Source organism: Vanellus vanellus (assembly GCF_965231255.1).
Source record: "Vanellus vanellus genome assembly, chromosome: 1".
Taxonomy (NCBI): domain Eukaryota; kingdom Metazoa; phylum Chordata; class Aves; order Charadriiformes; family Charadriidae; genus Vanellus; species Vanellus vanellus.
In genome coordinates, this window is record NC_138905.1 from 8,550,768 (window position 1) to 8,573,127 (window position 22,360).

Consider the following 22,360-nt stretch of genomic DNA (forward strand, 5'->3'; position numbering starts at 1 on the left):
CTGGTAAGGGGGCAGAGCCCTTATCTTTTATTCATTTATGGATTTTGTCTGCAGCTTTATTTACACCGTGTCCTCAGAGAATAATGTGGGAAAACAGCTTCTGTGTGTGTGAGTGTGTCCATGCGTGTGTAGGTACAGGTCTTGGCATATTGGGACCTCTGCTCACCTATTGCAGGGTAAATAATTAATGATTGTGTGTTTGCTAGAATCCTTTTCTCATGGTGTTTGAAAAATGCCTTGCACTGCTAAGGTGCTACAAAAGCAATTCCTAATAAATGTCCCAACCAGACAGCATCTCTGACCAATATGGTATTGACACAGGTGTCAACTAAAGGTGTCTGATCTGGGGTTTCTGCAAGTACACTTCAGGACCAGCTCCTTAATCAGGCTCACAAACTCTGCTTTCTCCAGGCAGACCCTGCTCACTTCTCCCCAGCCTGTCAGTACTTCCAGAGCTCAGCCTCCCTCATCCTCCTGGAGAGCTCCACCGATTTTAAGTCCAGTTTCCTTTCTGCAAGAGGAAAGAATGTGAGAGATGCTTTAGAGAGCACGTAAGTTTTCACGTTGTCCTTAACTCCTCTGTGCTGCCGGAGAGGAACAAAAACCACACAGTTCACGCAAAGCTGCAGAGCAATCGCTGTAACTCAGGGGGTGGCGGAGTCGGGGAGAGCAGCAGCTGCACCCCAAATGACATGGACTTGCAGTCTCGTGCCCTCCAGGGATCCGTCTGCAGCTCCAAGTATTTAAAGCCAAGGACCAGGTGGCTGGTCTGTGCTTGTCCTTGCCAGTCCATGACACCTCTAGAGGTGGTGGCACCAGCTCCTCTGTCTCGCTTCCTTCCCCATAGTTTGGGATCTCTACAGCCTTGCCCTCCCCAAGACAAAGGCTGTAAAATAAATTTTACTGGACACCACAGAAATTGCACAGGAGAATGAATCACAACAAGTGCCCAGTCAGGAGAACAGCTTATGCCAAACCTTGCGCTTTACTAGGACAAAAGCAGCAAAAAGGACACAAGACACGAAGCCACTGGAAATTGAAGCTTCATTCAGTCCATGGGACTGGCTATTTATGTCCTACATTCAGGTTTTATCTGCCATGAAAAACTGTCTGGGTAAGAGGAGAGCAAGCAGGTTTTTGACATACAAAGAAAGCAAGGCCTGATTAACTGAAGAGGGAGAAGAGATTTCATTTATTCGGGTTATTTAAAACTCTGCAGTCTTTGTTAACAGCTGCTGAACTCGAACAGGCAACCTCTCTCTGAAGGAGTCGGCATTGCTCCTCCTCCACTGCAGAGCTGGGAAAGTGCCCATCCGCACGCGTGAGTCACCCTGACGGGCCTCCAACAAAGGCTGCTCTGGCGAGGATGAAAGCATAAGCCCCAAACTCTTTACTTTTCCTGGCCTAATCTGTCAGTAGATGAGAAGAGGGAGGGAGAGAGCGCAGAACTATTTATGCCCCTTTTCTGCTTAGGTTTAGAAAGGCTAAAGAACAGACAGAGTCTGCGGGCAGAGATGCAGAGGGATAAATGAATGAGACTAGACAACAAGACTCCGAAGACCAGCAATTTGCTTTAAAAGCTCAACCTACCTAATACCCCAAAGCCCAGCAATTTCCTTTAAAACCTCAAGGAGGCTCAGGGGAGACCTTATCTCTCTACAACTCCCTGAAAGGAGGTTGAAGTGAGGTGGGGGTTGGTCTCTTCTCCCAAGTAGCAGGAGATAGGACAAGAGGGAGCGGCCTCACGTTGCGCCAGGGGAGGTTTAGATTGCGTATTAGGAAAAACTTCTTCACCAAAAGGGTTATCAAACATTGGAACAGGCTGCCCAGGGAGGTGGTGGAGTTGCCATCCCTGGAGGTATTTAAAAGATAGGTAGATGTGGTGCTGAGGGACATGGTTTAGTGGTGGTTTGGCAGTGTTAGGTTGATGGTTGGACTTGATGATCTTAAAGGTCCCTTCCAACCTAGATGATTCTCTGATTCTAACCTTATCTGAGCCCCCCAAGATGAATATCTGCCATCTTAAACTTTTCACAGATGTTTGGCAGGGGCACATGGGCATCCACCGTGTGACTGACTTCAGCAACGATTTTTGTGGGTGCATTCCTGGTTACAGCACTGAAAAGCACAGGATGGGGAGTTAATGCCAAGACAAAAGAAAGGGGATGCTGCAGAGTGGGGAATGCTTTCACACTCATAGAAGCCCGTGGGAGTAGAAGGTACCCAAAAGTCAGGAGTGTTGACTGCTACAAGCCGCTTACTAAGATCATGGGACTCCCTCTTCCATGGGGTAAAACACATGGCAAAGCCTCCACTGGCATAGCAGTGCCAGACCTGCTCATAAAGGATATTGATAACGTGCAAATAATGGATTTTCAAGGTGATATTGAATGATGATATTACTATTTGGCAACATTTTGTTTAATTTTGTACCTATAATAAATCCTGAAGGTAAGCCTTTGATTGTGTCAGTCTGTCACATGAGTAAACATAATGAATGTACAATTAAATGAATTAATGAGTAAGATGATACACCAATGAAGCACTCCTCTCTCGTGGTAGAATGAATCTCGTTGAAAGCAGTGGGGTTTTCCTACTAGCTTTTACAGCACAGAGCAGCATCGACCACTTGTGATTTTAAATGAAGGATGAGAGTCTTCCACTTCTACACATCTAATCTCTCCCACCAGGACTCATGGTAAATAAGCTCTCTTCAGCACAGGGGGAGAAGGCTGATCCACGGAAACCTCTGCATATCTTCTGGCCAGGCTGATTCACTGTTTCTCTGCACCCCATGGAATTCCTGTTGGTTTGGCTCATTTCTTCACTTTTCACTTTTATTATGACTGTAAGTTCTCGGAGCAAATCTTGTCCTTTTGCTCTGTGGTTGAACACCACTCAGAAAAATAACCTCTGGGCATGAGAACAGGCCAGGAAAATCCCCAAATGATAACCTGGGAAAGCCCAGAGCTGAAAACACAGCATATGCTTCTTCAAAGGGCAGGTCCATGGAAGAGTGGGTGCTGCAGATGTGTCTGCTGAAGTTGGCCTAAAACTTCTTGGTGGAGTGGGACTTGTCCGTTTTGAGCTACCAGAAAGCAATGCGTCCTCTACAGCAGCTCTTCTGCAAAGACCTCAGGGATTCCCCTCCCACTTCCAAAGAAGTGTGGAGTCCCTGCAGCACAAGCGATTAACATCAGAGCGTGGAGAGATTTTACAACACAAACCACCCGATGGCACAAAGCTCCTGCGGTAGGATCAGCTGATATAATGTGTCCCAACTGCCCGGACCCCATGCCTGCCCTGAACAAGAGGTCTTTCAGTCTCCATAAACACACGTAGCTTTCCACAGAAGGGACAGCTATTCTTTTAGAGGCAGCTATCTGGACCCAGGTCATTATAACCAGAACATCACACAGTAAAAAAAAAAATGGGCGCCTGAAATACCTCTGAAGCCCTGAAGTTGTCACTAAGGGAGAACAGCGCAGCTGTCTGTTCATCGGCAGTACAGCCTCCCTCCTCTGCACCCCTGGCCTTTCCCAGTGCCGGTCTGGAAAGGTGGATGGGGATTTCAGTGTATCTGTTCAGTCATCAGCTGATGAGCTGCCAACAACTACGTTAATTTTCCCCTGTTGTAACAGGCCATTTAGGGCCCCAGCCAATGACCAGGGAGGCTGCTGGAAAGAGTCCCACTGATTTCAATGGCCGTTCAACAGCATGCAGCCGTATATGAAGAAAATGCAACACACATCCTCCAAAGCCGCTTCACGCAGCCCACGGGATTGTCCTCTGTTTCTTGTAATTATCATTATTATTGTCATTACTGGATTTGAATTAATGCCCGTCAGTGCAGATGGACAGAAATTTTTATCGATCAGAAATTCTGTCATTTAACTGGGACTCTCTCAGAACTTAAAACAAAGGAGAATGGTTCCAGATGCTGCTCTTTTCCTTTTGCATCCCCACAGCTGCTGACCAGCTATGGTGTCCACAACAAAATCTGAATTTCTTTTAAGTGAATTGTAAAATCTGTCCAAAAATTCTCTATGTACAGCAACAAGAAAATAAAAACCTTAAGCTGAACAGCAGAAACTGGTAAAGCTGCCAAAGGAATGTTAACAAGTGAGCTAAAGACAGGGATCATTAACACTTAAAAAAAAAAAAAAGACTGCTCTGTAGCTTAAAAAAAAAAGTACTCTAATTTCATCTTTTAGCTTTATAGATAACAGTGGGTTTGTGGGAAAGGAAATCATTCTGTCAGCTCTGCATGGATCCCATTAACACTTTTTTAATAAAAGGAGTTCAGAATCTATCACCACTTTGATCTCAGTTCAATCAAGCTAATCTTAGCGTTGGTTTTAACATGGACATTTAATTGTGTTTAATCACCTTCTGCAAAAATCAATTCAGTTGACATGATACTGACCAGGACTGGTCAGCAGAGATAAGGAAGAGTTATGTTCTAGCTACTCCATCCTATTACACTCACCTCTAAGCAGGCAACTAATTAATGTGGTTATCCTCACAACACCCTTGGGAGGAAGGGAAAATGCTACTCTTGGTTGGTTTTTTTTTTTTTTCAGATGAAGAACTCAAGACACAGTAAAATTAAATTACTTCCTCAAGGTCACATAGTAAATCTCTGACAGTGCACAGAATGAACTTCTTGTTTCAAGCTGGCACCCTCACCCCTAAATCAGTTCTTTGCCTAAAATTAAGACATCTGTCACTAACTGACCTGATGCTGATCACCACCTATTTTGGTAGTTGTCTCTTCTTAAACTGCTAGTTTAAACACCACTCAGTTTTGTATTGAACTTGCCCTACGCAGTATAAACTTCATGCCGGTGCTCAAAGAACACAAGATTTTTCTACCCAGAGCACAGGAATATTCTACCACGGAGCTTGCTTAGAAAGCTCTGGGTTTGCCTCATGGCAACCTTTGTAATTCATGTCATAACTTAGGTCTGCATTATTACTCATAACATTTTATATTTACAGAGCATCATCCAGCCAAGGATCTCAGGAAACATCCTGTCTAATATTAAAACTCTTCAACATTCTTGCAATGTGAATTTGACATATTTTAGGACATGGAAAAACTAGGACATGGAGAGGAAAAGGGCCAAAATTTTAAAAGGAATTTATTTGAAGATTTTTTTTATTATTTTCCTTAGGGAAAAAAAAAAATCATTTGTATGTATGTTTAAAAGTTCTCAGACTTGACAGGAGTAATAAAGTTATTCAGCCAACCATGACCATCATAGATGTGCCTAGAGATGATAGTGCCTGATACAGTCTACAGCAATTCTCAAAACAGCAATGAGAACATTACGCATTTCTCTTTTTATTAACACAGACTATACGTGCAATTATCTGTGGCACATGCTTACTCTTACTCTAAAGAAAATCATACATATTTGATTTTCATAATGGCCAACAAAGTCTTGTCAAAGGTGACTTCTGCTCGTTCTCAGTTCTAGCTATGAAGTAGGTTTGCTGTGTTTAATATGCCTTTAGTGCCTCCTTACTCCTGTCAAGAATAATCCACAACTGGCTGAATGGCAGCAGAGAAGAACCGTACCCGAGTAGCTTCAAAGAGGTTTGTACCTTTAGGACAATGCTGCTTCCAGACAAACTGCATCAGCTGGAGTATCCCTCGGGATACCTCAGTGTGGATCAGCAGCTCATCCAGTGAATGCCGATCAATGTCCCAGGTACAGGTTGGGGTTTGGTTGTTTCGGGTTATAAAAAAAAACAGATTTTTCCTACTTTGTGACTCGAGATTGTGATGTGGAGCACAATAAAGGATGGTTTATTTTGCAGGTGCTCAAAGCTTTTTCAAAAAGAGAAAGAAAACTAACATTCTTGACTTAAAAGCAAAACCAAATAGACATTTCATATGCTTTATGTCATCTAAAATACAAAAAAAAACCACCCTTGGGATATTCTCTAATAAGCACTCTGGTGTAAGTAGAAAAAAAAAAAAAAACAAACTGGCTTCAAGTTTACTGCAAACCTACTGAGCTGCCAAACAGACTAAACGGTGCAGATGAGTTGTAGCATTGCAATTACACGCTGCATTTATGCCACCTACAGGCATTAACGCCAGCCTTTCAACGGGATTGCCTGCCAAGCTCTCTTTGTACTTCTTTTTTAGGCTGCTGTGGGAAGACTCCATAGCAGTCAGCCCTGACCTTTTACCCATAAAAACATTCTGTTCAGCTTATTAAAAACTAACAAAAGTATTTAATTAATCTGATCCACTAACTGAACTTGCCTCTTCCCTATCACTTGGGTACTGTGACTATGAAGCAGTGAGGATACAGAAATTAACTTTATCAAGTGCCTTTTGTAATGAGTGGCAAGTGCTACAGCAAACCCAGAAATAGCCTACAGCCTCCACCAAAAACCAGCAACGTTGGGGGTATTCCTGTGCCCAAAAGAAGCAATGCAATTATTTGGGGGGATTTAGGTAGAGTTTGATCACCCTCTTTTTATGCGAAAAAAAAATAATCTCACAGATGCTTTTAAGAAGGTAAGCGATGGGGATGGAAGTTTTTCATCAGTAGGATGTCAGCATCTCCAGTAGGACTGTACAGTCTCATGCTGTCTTGGGGAAGAGGCTGGTTTTTGAAGCCAGGAGAGAAGTGCCACCTGGAGGACCACAGTCCAGGTGTGTGTCCCCCAGCCAGGCTGTCCCACAGCTCTTCTGAGAATCGACTCCGCTGGCCCTGTTCACATCCTGCAGCCGGAAATATCACAGGCCACGGTCTTACAGCTGCCATCTCTAGCCCCCTTGGAGCTTCGTTTCCTGAGAATTAAGTCAGAACACGCACAAGATAATTAAAAGAAGTTCTCTCATCCTTCTTTCCTCACCCCAAGGGACATTTTAGAGTATATATTATTTACCAGCCACAAAATGGTCTGTCACTCAATAGAGACACTTGCTTCCACTTTAAGTAACTCAGCAGATGTTACTGCCTTTTTGCCATAATCTGTGATTTTCCTGCATTCAGCCTGCCACGGACAGTGCCAGGAGGATCCCTTTTTGCATTCAAGCCTTTCAGGCTGCCTGCAAGCACTCGGTACAGAAAGAAGTTGGGCAAGCTCATGTGGCACCATGCTAACAGCTGGTCTAATGGTGGCAGATCTTTTTTTTTTTTCAGTGGTCGAGAGATGTGCCACAGACTGGGACAGAAGAGGCAGCTCAGATCCTGTGGAAGTTTGGGCCACTGTTTTGTCAGCTTGGAGATAATATTAAGAGGTTTCAGCAGAGTACGTGGCTAAATCAGAGGTGAGTTTGTTGCAGGGGGAGCATTGTGGGTTTGTTTGGTGTAGGTACCTGAAGATGTGCAGGACCTTTCTTCTCATTCATTCCCCCATTTAAAGAGAAGTCAGAAAGGAGCAACAATTTGGACATACTTCAAAGGTATTGTTCTCAGTTGTGCAAATTTTGCCTTTATCAACACTGCGATTGTCTCCCAAGCATGCACTGCCAGCAATCTGAACTCCAGCCTTTGGTCAGACTTCAGCAAGCTCGGTTCCTGAAAGGAAGACTGTCCTGTGACTTAAGAAGCCCAGGATCAGTTTGGGGACACAAAATCCATTTCCGACGCCGGATAGCTCCTGTAAACTCTATGTGATCTCCATTCGTTCCTTTAACCCTCCCACATATCATAGATAACACAAGGATAAGGACAATCTTTACCTCGGAATGATGCAGTGAGACGGTATGGCACAGCATTTAGACTCCTTATGGAGTTGAGAGGCAAATGAGGACCCAAACTTGCAGAACCACTGTCACCTTTGCAGTGAGAGGACCCAAAGCTGCACATGAGGTGACCTGCTCCCTGTTAAGGCACAGAGAGAACTTTGCTGTGCCCATTACAGGGCCACCTGAAATCAAAGGAGCCTTCAACATGGCTTTTTTCTCCTGGAGAAAAGTAGGCTGAGGGGAGACCTTATCGCTCTCTACAGCTATGTGAAAGGAGGTTGCAGAAAGGTCGGGGCTGACCTGTTCTGTCAAGTAACAAGTGATAGAACAAGAGGAAATGGCTTCTAGTTGCACCAAGGGAAGTTTAGATTAGATATGAGGAAGAATTTCTTTACTGAGAGGGTCATCAGGCATTGGAATGCATTACCCAGGGCAGCGGTGGAGTCCCCATCCCTGGAGGTATTTAAGGGTCGTGTAGATATAGCGCTCGGGGACATGGCTTAGTGGTGGGCTTGTGAGTGTTAGGATGATGATTGGACTAGATGATCTTGCAGGTCTTTTCCATTCTAGGAGATTCTGTGATTCTGTAACATAACGATGGTGGCTCTCCTCAGGATGAAGTGAATTCTGTGTGAATGATGTTAAATTTCCCCAGGATTGACTAGAAATAATCTCCTCTCCATTCGTGGTAATGCCAAGATGGATTTCTCCAACAGAAGTCCAACATAACACGACGCTGAGCTTTGCTTTCAGACGTTGGTTAGATTCTGCAAAATCGGCGCTTCAGCTCGGCTGCTTCGCTAACTACAGCACCTGGATAAAAAAATATTTACACTGTCTCCGCGTGCTTCATTGCCTGCAATTAACCCCTGAGAGACGCCACCGACATGAACCACACGCACCCCAGTACAAGCGTGAAATAGCCCCATCCTCCTGTCTCCATTTTAACCTCCCTTTCCGCAGCGGTTGGCCCCTCCGCCGCTACCCCGACCCGCCGGCCGCGGGCCCAGCGCTCCCCTACACCACCTCCCCTCAGCGACCGCCCCCCGCCGACTCTGCGCCGTTGCTACGCGCGATGATGCCCCACTCTCGATTTTTCTCATTGGCTGGTCTGCACTCCCAACCTTACATTGGTGTGCGGGCGAGGGCGGTGCGGGCTTTGATTGGTGAACGGGGAGAAGCGGCGAGCGGGATTGGTTAGGGGGTGCGCGGTGCATGGTGGGGCGGTGGGCGCGCGTGGAGCGGGAGGGGCTGATGGCGGCCATCGGCGTTCACCTGGGCGCTACCTGTGCCTGCGCCGCCGTCTATAAGGTGAGGGGTTGAGGTCTGGGGCGGGTTGGGCGTGTCGTGGCCGCTCGGGGGTGTTCTTGCCGCGGGGAGGTGGTGGGCCGCAGCCATTTCTGCTCCCTCACGGGTCACGCAGTGAGTGAAGCCCTGAGGAGGGGCCCTGAGGGGTGGCTGATGGGCGGTGCCTCTCTCCTCAGGATGGTCGCGCCGACGTGGTCGCCAACGACGCCGGGGACAGGGTCACTCCTGCGGTCGTCGCTTTCTCGGAAAGCGAGGAGGTGAGGCCGCCCGCCGGCGGTGGGGGCTTGGGTGGGAGAGGGAGATCTGCCTGTTGCTCACGTTTTTTGTGGTTTTTGTTTTGTTTTGTTATTTTTCTTTATTTTTCATTCAGGTCGTTGGCTTAGCTGCAAAGCAAAGTAGAATAAGAAATATTTCAAACACTGTAGTGAAAGTAAAGCAGATCCTTGGGAGAAGGTAAGAGAACAGGTGTGAAAGGGAAGGTGAGAAGCTCAGTTTTCCCCATTAAAGCTGGTCAGGAAAGCGTAGGCTCAGCACTGATATTGGAGGCGCTTCAGTGTGACAGTAGTTCGGTTAACCTCACATTGACAGGAAGGTATGTCAGATATTAAAAATTCATATTGTGAACTTCTTAATCTATGTTTCATTCCAGTATGAAGAGTAAAGAGTTGCGTAGTATTTTATGCCTGAATTTGTCTGCAAAAATCAAATTGTGAAATTTAGTAACAAGTTGCTGTCCTGGTTTGAGGTAAAACAGAACCAATTGTCTGTTCAGTAATTCTACTTTTGCGTATATGCTTTTGATATATACTTAAGTTTCTTAACTAAAACATCTTGTTACCTGGATGTTTTCTTGTGACTAAAATCCACGATGGTTTTATTTGCATGAAACTTTATATTGCTTTTGTTACAGTCACGAAACGCACTGATGTGATGCCCGTTGTGATTCTTCAGTTAGTGGAGCTGTGACGATTTTTGCTGGCAGTTACAGTGATACTAGAACTAAACTTGTTGGTTTCAGTGTACCATTAGAGATGTGACAAAACTTTTCAGTGATAACCTAGCTGTGTGTTACAGCTGTTGTTGAAAGGAGCTGATAAGATTATGTCTGTTCTGATGTATTTCTCAGCACTTTTCAGATGCATAGCTTCATGTAGTTAGTAGAAGATTAAGGATAGTCAGCTTATTGCTGTCACATTATTTCAGTTAATGCAACAAAAATGCCCCTAAAATCTTTTATAATGATTATTGAGGATAGCAGGTTAAAACAACACATTGGGTTTTGTTTTCCTTTTTCACTAACTTCTAGGGTTTTTTCCTACCATTGGTTTGGGGAAAGGGGATTGAAAGATACCAGCAGTCAGAACTGTTGGGTTTTTTTCTGTGTAAATGTATCTGTAGAATGGAAACAGGAATTTTGGTTGAAGCATAGTTTCATATGCTGTAGATGTTATAAGGAATATCGGCAATATGAATTTGTGCGATTACCCTTGAGCATATGATTTATTTTGTTATTTTGAATTTGTCTGGACAGCTCTGGTGACCCACAGGCAGAGAAATATATTGCAGAAAGCAAATGTTCAGTGAGTATCATCTAGGTTTATTTGTTGTTCTCAAAATAACTTGTATCACTTTGTACTGTTCTTGGCATTGTTTGTGCCACACCATGTTTGTGTTCTGTAGTGGTCAGCTCTCATTGTATGAGATCCATTTGCTGCTGTATAGAATGTTTCTCTTTTTATAAAGTAGAAAACTTCACCATGTTCTGAGATCTGCTGTCATAATGTAGTCCAACGGAAAAAATGTATAGGTATAAAATTTTTGGTCATTCTCAAAAGGGATGATTCTTAATATATTTGGGTAATAAATAGCATTGTGGTGTTTCTTAGCACTGGTAGAAAATGCTCAGGTTACAGTATCTTGTGATAAAAATAATTAACCACTTGATTTAATCTCAGTATTTAATTTGGATAATACTCTGCTTGTTACTAGAATCCATTTTGCAAAATAAGAAAAATTATCCCAGAAAATACAGTCCTAAAGAAGGAACAAGTTTTTTCCTTTTTTTGACTCTTTGTATTGACATGCTTATATTAGTTGTTATTTTTTCTTACAGAATATAAACTGGTAGAACTCTTGTTCTAAGCATTCTTTTTGTATTAAGAAATTTTCCTTAGTACAAAAGCAAAATCTGGAGTTGTTAAGTCCATATGAATGTCACGGTTGTGTCTGTTGGATAATACAAGGGTGTTTTTGTGATCTTTGATAAGTATCTTGGAAGCATTTATTCTCTTATAGTAGAGTACTAACGCAGAAAATATTTACACAGTCCATTGCTTTTTACTTTGGACAGAAACTAAATTAAACATTACCCTTTGTTAATAACCAAATGATGTATCTAACAAAGGTATGTTGATTTGCTTACAGATAATTGAGAAGAATGGAAAACTTCAATATGAAATAGATAATAAACTTATTAACCCAGAAGATGTGGCAAAACTAATTTTCACTAAAATGAAAGGTATATAATAAGTAAAATCATAACTTATTGTGTGTTTTTTTTTTTTTTAAGCTGTCCTTGTATATATATATATTATGTCCTTGTATATAATATATTGGTATTTTGCTTTTAATCAACATGTTCTGCCTATGTTTATAAACAGAAACTGCTCAGTCTGCATTGGGTTCAGATGTAAATGACGTTGTTATCACTGTACCATTTGATTTTGGAGAGAATCAGAAAAATGCCCTTGGGTAAGAGGATTAAGATTTTTCTGTTATTTAATGTGCCTAAAGCAGACGGGCTGGCAGATCAGTGATGGGAATTCTCCTGAAGGATTTGAGCTTGCAACTCTCAGTCAAGACATAGGGAAACTATCTGAATTGGGAAGATATGAAAGCAGGAGATTAAATTCTGACTTTAGAAACTTTTGATGGAAATCACTGTTGTAACCAAAATTAAATTCTGAATCAATTGAAGCAAGAGGGAGTTTTGGTATCATCAAGGGTAGAATGTCATTTCAGATGTGGATCTTCAGCGTCCCCTTTGAAATGCAAATAGTTCCTCAGCTCTCCTCCATAATTTCCCATCCCTTCATACAATGATACTCACCAAACCAAGCAGTGTTAGTGTTACATGACTTTATTGAGGACTGTTTTGTCAGAGAGCAGATACAGAATACACACCAGTATTCTAATTGGAAGTTCTGTTTGGAAAAAGTTCTGCTATAAAAGTTACTCCATGTGAAAGCATAACTAGACTTAAAGCTGTACATAATTGGCAGCATCTGTTTCTACTTTCTGGTATGTAGAAGCCCTTATGTTTAACTGTCATGAAGTACTTAAAGGACACTTAAAGTTGGTCATAAAGCATTAGTGAGCTGGGTAATTGCAGTATGTATAACAAAATGTTCTATTGCTTTGGCATACAAGTTTCAGAATAACTTCAAAGAAATTACTTATAGGGCACTCCCAGAGTTACTGAAGTTTCAAGAAAACGTGTGAAGAAAACGTTAGAAGTAAAGTGCGGTAACTTTATTTGGAAGTAAAAGCAATTTTCCTAGCATGATATCTGGTGAAATAGTGTACCAAGAACTTTTAATGCCACACTTGAAGATAAGTTACCAAGTTTGATTGAGGGTGGGGGTTTTAGTCATGTAGTTGAGGGAGGTTTTGCTGTTTTTATGGGGTATGTAGGCTGATACGTCAGTGTTTTCTTTGACAATGAGCATGCAGCAGATCCGACTACCTGAAGAATGCAGTAGTAACTGAACTTCTGGATACCAACCTTTTCCAGTCACTTTGCTTTGTTAATACCATGCTGTAACCAAGTTTTGAGTTGGTGGCATATGTAGTTCAGATGAAATCTCAATAGTGTGTGTGACTATAGTGAAATCATTAAAGTAAAATGAAATGCTGTTATGCCTTATCGCAGGGAAGCAGCTGCAGCTGCTGGGTTTAATGTTATGAGATTAATTCATGAACCGTCTGCCGCTCTCCTGGCTTATGGAATTGGCCAAGATTCACCCACTGGGAAAAGGTAAAATCCCAATATTTTATTTCTTAAATTTAAGCTGCTGTATTTAAATGCTGAGAAATCTTAAATGAGGGAATTCTGAGCAGTCAATAGTAAATTAACAATTTGAGGCTTGTTTATCTTTTTTCTCTCAATAAAGCCAACAACAATTTAGAAGTTGTAAATCCATACTGTTTTGAATCCCTTTGTTCTGCTTTTTATTTTTTTAGTATTGTCTTTACAGATTCGTCCCCAGATTCTGTCTTGCTCTTTAATGAGCTGATTGGCTTGAACAAAAATGCATCCCTTCTTAAACAGATTTTGGCATAGCTGTTTTTTAATTGAGAGCTGGGGTCAGTTTACATATGCTGGAAGAACTAAAGCTGAGTTCCTGGGTTCAGTAGGTGCATTGGGTTTCCCTCATGAATATTCAGATAATTCTCAAGAATATCAAAATAGCAAAGGCTGCTGTCAGTGCAAACGTACGTCTTGTCTTTTTTCTTCTTGGTTGGGATTTTTTACCCTTCTGATATTCAAAATTATGGGCAAGAATTATGTAATGTTCAATTCTCAGTTGCATTGTAGGAAGAATGTTGGTGACTCTCACAGTATGAAATAGACTACCTGACAATGTTCCCTAAAGAACAGAATTAGTCAATGGTACTAAGAAACATTAAATACAAACACCTCAAATCAAATTCTCTTGACAAAACTGATTAAAACCTTCAATACGTGATATGGTGGTCATCTTTCTAAAAAGTGTGTCAAAGTAAATGTAATTTTAGATGGCTTACTAATGATGCTGCTTTTTCTTTTTACTATGGCAGCAATGTGTTGGTTTATAAACTTGGTGGAACATCGCTTTCTATCACAGTCATAGAAGTAAACAGTGGAATATATCGTGTGCTTGCTACAAACACAGATGATAGCATTGGTGGAGTTTGCTTCACAGAAGCTCTAGCACAACACTTAGCTTCTGAATTTCAGAGGTAGGTGTTGAATTCCAAGCATGTTGCCATTAGGAGAGGAACTTCATTATCTGATGTTTGCTTTAAAAAAAAAAAAAAAATCATGTTAGGTTGTCAAATCTAGCAGACTGTCTGCAAGTGAAATGGTTCAAATAAAGGTATTAAGGAAACAGTCAGTTCTTGAGGGCCAAGGAGGAAGACTGGGAAATATGTGGTTTATGGTGGATATTGCCTGAAGTTGGTGTTGAGCTATAAGGGCTTGGCTATGAACTGTTCTGTATTTTGAGTGACGTATGTGACTACAGGCTGCTTACATCCTCTCATTCACAAGCTTTTGGAGTTGCAAGGAATTCATCTGTGTGGGTTTTGTTTGTTTTTCTTGTTGGCATGAAGGGCTGTGGTGGGGCTTGGGTCATCAGACTGCAGTCAGTATGGCATGTCATCCTCTGAACGAAAATGGACAAATGTGGTACTATTAGCTTTAGTGATCTTGAGGTGGTCAGTTGTGTACTATCAGAAAGAGACTTTTTAGATGAAACATACTATTTTGTTGACGTGTCTAATGTTCAGTGTTCTATTTCTTCTTAATCAGTGATTAAAATCTGTTAACTTGCAGGCCTTTTTTTGCTGTTCCTTGCAGTCACTTGTGGGATTTGTTCAGCTGAGAAGCTGTTCAGAAAGATTTAAATCTATAACTACTAACGTCTGAGTTCAGGGTGGCTCTACACAGTGTTCTTTAGTTGAAATTGAAATAGACACTTTTATTCTTTGTGAGCTTTCAATAGTGGCATTGTAGATAATACTAAAATGTCTACAGAAAATAAAGTTTAATAGCTTTAATCTGTTTTTCCTTTCAGAAAGTTAGCATTATCACTCATGCCTGCCTTTCTTAACTGTTCTTTTTTTTTTTTTTTTTAATGTAGGTCTTGTAAACATGATATTAGAGGAAATCCAAGAGCCATGATGAAGTTAATGAACAGCGCTGATATTGCAAAGCATTCTTTATCCACCTTGGGAAGTGCAAACTGTTTTGTAGATTCATTGTATGATGGATTGGATTTTGATTGTAATGTGTCCAGGTAAAGCAAATCCTGAAGCTACTGCTTTTACATAAAACTATGCTTGAAATTTTTCTAGGCAGTATTTAGGATGATCAATAAGCTTTGATTTTTATTTCTTTTTTATGGCATTAATTTTAGAAACAGAAGTAAGATAGAAGACCAACTTACTTGCTTTCAGCTGTGTTTCATATTGATGATTCTGTTACCATATGATCTGTAGTACTTGAGGTAGTAACACTAACAATGTTGCCTAATGGTTAGAAAATGAAGTGCAAAAGGGCACAAGGAGACCCCATCTTTGGAGTCTGGTGGTTGATGAAAGGGGAATAGATACTGTAATTGCTCAAGGTGGTTCCCCCCTTTCCCCCCCATTATTTGTTTTGTTGTTGGATTTTCCTTAAAGAAAATAAGACTTTTGGACTATTCCATGTAAATGAGCTCCAGAATGACAGGAGACATGAAAGTCTTGATGTTGCCTCTTCTTGACAGCTGGAGTAGAAAGATGTTTTCTGTCTTTTTGTTCATGCTGCTGTGTCCTACTCTAAGTCTTTTCTCTCTTGAGGTGATCTCTTATTGAGATATTGAGCTGATTTTGATTGCTTTTCTGCGACGAGCGAGGGAAGTCAAGCAGTCAAACTCAATATGAGTGATAAAGCAAGCTTTAACTTTATTGTAACACGCTTACATTTTTATACTGTTTTAGATAATTATGCCTACTAGTCATTCTTTGATTGGCTAAGGTCTAAAAGTTACATTTTCATAGTCCCCCCTACTTGCGGTTAGCTAGCTATGCGAGTTCCTCATTCTTTATGCTGCTTCTTCCTCAAAGTTGTTTATTTCTTTGCTGCAAGGTCAGCATGTTCTTGTAAAGTTCCTTATCAGCATAATTCAGCACAGCTTGCAAGGCCTACTTCGGCTAACTTATGTCAACTGAGCCTCGCACAGATTTTCAAGCGAGCTGTGGCCAAGATCATGCAGCCATTCTCCAACACTTTTCCAGTCAGCTCAGTTTTGGATAGGGATGCTCATCCTGTGAACTAATGTTGCAGAACTTGACTTGCTGTATTTGTACAGAGTAAAACTTCTTCTTCAGGCTTGAAGGAGCCCAAAGCAAGGACCAGTTTGTTTTTCAGTTTGGTTAAGTACCTACTCCCTGTGTGCAAATCGTGACACTGTGATTTGCCGCTGAAGATTCAAGAGGCACATTTGAGTCTTTGTGTCTCCATTTTAAAGATGATGAAGCAGTTCCAGGATTTTTGCTTCTTTTTCTACATATGAGTCAAGACAACAGTACTGTTTTTTCTTTAGAGTACACTGAAGAATGGATGTGCGTTCTATGTAGTTATTAACGGTGGAATCAGTAGCACAGATATCTTCAAAACAATGACAAAGAAATCACTTCTTTGAGGTGAATAATTAGGAAATGTGGTTTTTTTGTTTGTTTGTTTAAAAAAATCAGTTAGTAGCAGGTGTATAGCTAGAGGAACAAAGTATATTCTAAAAATTATTGTTATTCCATTTCAAATATTTGTCTCTAATGGATGAAATGACACTTAAATTTTTTTTTTTCTTTTAGGGCCAGGTTTGAACTTATCTGTTCTTCACTTTTTAGTAAATGTGTAGAAGCAATTAAAAAGCTCTTGCAGCAAGTTGGATTTGCAGCAGATGATATTAATAAGGTAATAATAGAAATCATTTGTCTGTAGTATGCTTTATAACTCCACAAAAAGAATATTTATAGGCCCTGTTTTCTTTGCAGACTGAGATTATTTCATGATGTGTGTGTTGGGTCTGAGCCGAAAGTGCTTAAAGTATGAAGACCCAAAGATCTTTAGAACCATGATCTTTGCTTTCATTTTGGTTATTTGAAGTTCAGTATAAGGTAGTTTCAGAGTCAACAATGTTTTTACTGCCACATATTGAGTAAATAGTACAGGATTTGTTTCTATTTGGTGTGTTTGTGTAACTCTTGTTGGAGCAGAGGAATATTTAAGTTTAATTTATAGACTTTCTTCTACCTTCACTGAACTTCGGATGGGGTTTGCTGACACTTCTGGAGAAAGCCTGGGTTTTCACTTTTTTTGTCTTGGGAGTTGAACAAATCGCTTAGTGTCTACTTAGTGCTCATGTTCCTCCTTGTCAGCTTAAAGAACTTAGGAACATGTTAGATGCTAAACCATAGAATGCTTTAATACCACAGATGGTGAGTAAAGTAACAAACATTACTGCTTTCATTCAAATGTCTTTTTTGCTTTGGTATGAGAGAGTAACTTCATCTCAACCCCTGTGCACCTGTGGGTGGCAAGTAGTGCTGCAGTTATTGCTAGAGGAATTGGCACATAAAGCCTGCAGCAAAAGCTAGCTGCTGCTCTTAATGCTACTTGATGCTGTTTCAGACCCTTAATTAGTGTTTGCTGTGTCACACCTGAGTTTCACTGGTAGGATAATGAAGTAGCCCAGGCCATTGTTCAGAGAAAATCTTTTGTTTTCTGGTGGCAGTATTTTTTAGGCTCAGGGTAGCGGTGCCTGTGGTTACCTAATGGGAAGGCGTACATGGGACAAAACCTGATGTACTCCTAAGAGCAAGCAGCGCAAGTTACAACATGGGGAAATTCTAGAAACCAAGAAAAGAATTTGTAGCGTGAGGGTAATCAAACACTGAAAGAAGGGCCCACAGAGTCTGGAATCTATATCCATGGAGATAAGGTCCTAAGCAGCCTGTTGTAACTGGACCTGTTCTGGGCAGGAGATTGGACTAGATAACCTCTGGAGCTCCCTTCCCTTTATGATGAACTCCTCAATTTTTAAATGTTACTTCATGTAGCTGATGCTTATTTTAAGACATACTCTTTCAAGGTGCCATTTCACACTTGCAAGCTTTTTCCTTTAATATCAAATACAAAAGTAACAGAAGTCAAGCAAAGATGGCACCAGTTTTTCTTTTAACAACTGTAGATAATAAAATATCCCAGAGCAGTTTGCATTTCTGTATTGCAGGTTGTGACCTGTCTGATATCAGTCAGAAGAAAGATTTGAAATCATTAAGGCATGTTTTCCAGGTAGTTCTGTGTGGTGGGTCTGCTCGAATCCCGAAGCTACAGCAGCTGATCAAAGACATTTTCCCAACTGTGGAATTACTGAATTCAATTCCTCCAGATGAAGTTATTCCCATTGGTGCAGCCATGGAGGCAGGAATTCTGTTAGGGAAAGAGAATCCCTTGTTAGAAGAAGAAGCACTCTTTATTGAGTGTTCTGCCAAAGATATTCTTCTTAAGGTAAGGCTAAAATGATTTAAGTTAAAAGATTTTACTGCTGCAATGAGTAGACAGCACTACTTATGCACAATTGATGTTAGAGAAGCAGTAATGTTTTATTAGTAGTAGTTCTACAGATTAGCTATAGATCAGCAGTAATTGGTAACTTAGGTTTATTGACAAAAAAATTGACAGGAAAAACGGCTTGATTTTGAGGGGAGATAGATTGCGTCTTTCCTTTACTGTAATAGCTGGACTTTCTCACTTATTTATAGGAATGTCTCTTTATTTTTCTTTTTTACTTAATTTGATCATAAATGTGGCAGAGAGAATGGATCTTGGATTTCTTTTCTCATGGAGTGCTGCTGTAACACTTCCAGCTCACAGAAGTACTTAGAGAAAGGCATGAACTTTTTTTTTTTCTTTTTCAAGGGAGTAGACGAGTCAGGGGCTGACAAATTCACGGTGCTATTTCCATCAGGGACACCGTTACCAGCTCGAAGGCAGCACACCCTGCATGCTCCTGGAAACACTTCTTCTGTATGCCTTGAACTATATGAGTCACTGGGGGAAAGTCCCATGAACGAAGAAGGGAAATTTGCCCAGGTGAGTGTATATACACATTCATATGCACTTTTAATATTAACCACCAGGAAATCAAGTGGATCTGGGGGGGGGGGGGGGGGGAATACTAAAACGGAAACGAATCCCACCCTTACCAAAACTTTTTGTTACAAAATTAGAATTATGTACATCTATATGGGAAACAGTCTTTAAGTGTTCTTCTGTCAATGTGTTATGAAGTATTGAAGCACTTTTTCAAGAAATTGAAGTTTCTCTTTTGAATTTCTAAAGGGGGGGGGAGACATTTGGCACTCCTGTAGTAAGCTCACCTGGGATGAGGGATCATAACTGGTCGTTCCAGTAGTGCACATCTCCGACATCTTAGAAATAAAACCGCTGGAGGTAATGATGTAGCTAGTGTATGTACTGTTGATTACTTTTTGAACTTCCTAGAAGGGACAGGATCTTTTGATTTTTCACAGTGGTAAGATGATATGATTAAATCCTCACCTGACATAAAGATGATATTACTTGGGAGTCAACCTATTGAGAGAACACAGCTTGTTTGAAACGGTGATGATGTGCTTCCCTTGGCTTCAGGGCACTTAAAGCATCAGGAAGGGGGGCAGATGTGGCTGAAATGGATGGAATACTTGAGAAAATTGGTATTCCACCTTAGTCCTGCCTGAAGATCTTTAAGGCGATAAAGAAAGGGTGTAACCTAATAATTACAGAACTGATCCTAAGTAAAGGAACATGCTCAGCTCTTAATGTAGTCTATGGGAGTTGTAGGTCCTCCAGCTGAAACAAAACCACTGAAACAGCAGTACAAATAGCTAAAAATGCATAGATTTGCCCTATGGATGGGTGAAGTCCACTAGGGTGTGCTTTGATTTTGAATTATTAATATGAGATGCTAAACAGAATGAATTGCACACCTTGCCTATTGTGTCACTTCCAATAAAACACTGTGCAGGGGTTTAGAGAACTTGATTATAATTTAACACTTTTTTTTTTTTAATAAATAGATTGTACTCCAGGATTTAGATAAAAAGGAGGATGGCCTACATGATATACTAACTGTTCTCACTATGAAAAGGTACCCAAAATGTTTATTGTTCTGCTGTTTAACTTGCTCTGTCACACTTCTGACAAGCAGTCTTTTCTCTTGTTACAGAATGTTTAATTTTGTGTTGAGAAATTTCAGCATTTCATTGCTTACAGGGCTGTGTCCTAGCAGGGGTAAATTCTGTAGGAATGTGGGTTTTATGTAGTACCTTTTTTGCTTTCATTGTTTGATTCCTAAAGAAATAAAACTTAACATAGTTGTATAGGTGATTTTTAGCAACTTCTGAACTGTTGTTTAGTTTAACCGTGCTTGAGAGCAGCCAGGATCTCAAATTTCCTGTAGAAGGGGTCAGGTAGTTCTGCTGAATGCCCACACTCTTAGGAAAAACTGAAGTAGAATCCGTCTTTATTAGTTGATAAGGAATTCATAAAGGACTTCTCATATTTAGCATTTGTGAGGAAAACCTGTGGCTCTAGCCTTTCAGGGGCAGGGTGGTTCAGCATGAGAAACAATGCCACAGAAAGTCAGGCTTCATAAATCTACTTTTTACTTTGTATTTTCCCGTAATAAACGGGTAATTCTGTATCTTATGGCGGGTCGGGAAGAGGGATCGTGTGATACTGAAGAAACTTCTCCAGCTTTCTTAGGTCTTCCTAGCAGTGTTTGGGCTTGTTTGAGATAGTCAAAATAGTTTATAAAGATATCAGAATGTGGAATTCTAAGTAAGGAAAGCATGTTTGTCTTCTGAGGACTGTCCTGAATTTCATATTGCTTTTCTAAATAATATGAGAGTTGTCTAGATGTTGCTGTAAAACCAAATCCCTACTTGCTATTTGAGTGCAAAATACTTGATATGTTAATCATCGGGTGTATTAATGCTCTATTAACAGACTTCACCTAAAATACGTTGTTAGTCATGCAGAGATTTGCACTTAGCACTGATAAACGAAACATCTTAGGGATTATATGTGCAAGTGTACAGTGCAGAAAACCTGTGTTATTTTAAAAAGGGTTTTAATATTTAGATGAAAAAGACTAGGGAAACTATAACGCATCTATTTGTGTCTAAATACTACATCTAGATTACTGTTGTATGTCTAGATGAAGTAGGATTCAATATTATCTCTAATTCTTGGATTTTGAAAATTACAGTTTTCCTCCTTGAAAGAGATCCTGGGTATTTAAAGACTACTATTTTTAAAAAGTCAAATTCTCATGCTTTGAGATGTGCTCGTCTGTTGGTTGCTTTTACTCAGAGTTATTCAGAATACTCATCTTGAGAATACTACTGCAGATTCTATTTACAAACCTGTACTAAATAAACTTAGCTGTAATGTTTAAACCATGTCCCTGAATCAGTTCCACCATATGTAGAGAGAGAAGATGCATGCTTTGATAGAGGGCAAAAAGTACATATCTAAAGACCCAATAAATGAAAATTAATTTGGTAAAACAATTTCATCTATGTTGAAGCATGTTCTTCCCTGGATATTCTGATGTTCATCTTTCTTCCTTTCCGCTGCATAAAGACTGTCGTTTGTCCTCTCTGGAACATGCAGTAACATACAAAGTGTTGTGTTGAGATAGTCCTAAACATACCTTTCTCTTTTATTTAGGGATGGGTCTTTGCATGTTACTTGCACAGATCAAGATACCGGAAAGTGTGAAATCATCACTGTGGAAGTGGCGTCATAGTCCCTTTTGAAAGGCAATGCTTTTTTCTAAGTTGATTTTTGTCTGTTGTTGGCTTTTCTGCCAAAGTGGTGACTCTCTCTGCGATGTCTTTAATGTTTCTTAGAGGACTGTAATAAACTGAAGTAAAACATTAATTTGCCACCAAGTCTGTTTGGATTGGAAATCGTGGTGCAAAACGTTAATCAAGACACGCAGACAGCACAGCATTGAATTATCACCACCTGTTTTAAAAAATGCAAAGGGCAAATCCTCCTGCCTGTGGGTCAGCAACAAGCATATTACATAGTCTATAAAGATTTTTTCCTTGCACTAATCATGTCCTATACCCATTCCACCACTGTATCTGTGCCTTCAGCAGCATAGCATTGAACGAGCGAGAGCCAGACTGGTGAAAATCCACTCTGATAACTGTACCAAATTGTACTGAAATCCTGTGTGGTCCTGATGTTGTCTGAAACCGGGGAGTTGATGCCCGTTTGCGCTGACGTCTTGAGCAGGATTTTTTTTTTTTTCCCCCCCTGAAGTTACTGCAAGATGGTTTTGTGGTATTACCTGAAAAATGTGTGTACGGGTTACATGTGCTTATTTATGTGTTACTAATAAAATACATTATTTTTTTTATGCAGAGCCTGGCATCTTCCATTCCATGTGGAACTGTTCTAATCTATGTCATTGTGTATTTGATTAGATATAAACTGGCAGCTTTTTTTCA

General features: G+C 40.6%; 1 protein-coding gene across 1 annotated transcript; it reads left to right on the forward strand.

The window, feature by feature from the left end:
- The first annotated feature begins 8,944 nt into the window (after positions 1-8,944).
- HSPA14 (heat shock protein family A (Hsp70) member 14) lies at positions 8,945-22,360 on the forward strand. The gene is made up of 14 exons (XM_082492300.1): positions 8,945-9,028; positions 9,202-9,282; positions 9,396-9,478; positions 10,557-10,605; positions 11,450-11,543; positions 11,686-11,776; positions 12,957-13,061; positions 13,865-14,026; positions 14,929-15,084; positions 16,643-16,745; positions 18,126-18,341; positions 18,753-18,926; positions 19,913-19,983; positions 21,570-22,360. Exons 1-14 carry the CDS (start codon positions 8,972-8,974, stop codon positions 21,646-21,648), a joined length of 1,521 nt encoding a protein of 506 aa, XP_082348426.1. The 5' UTR covers positions 8,945-8,971; the 3' UTR covers positions 21,649-22,360.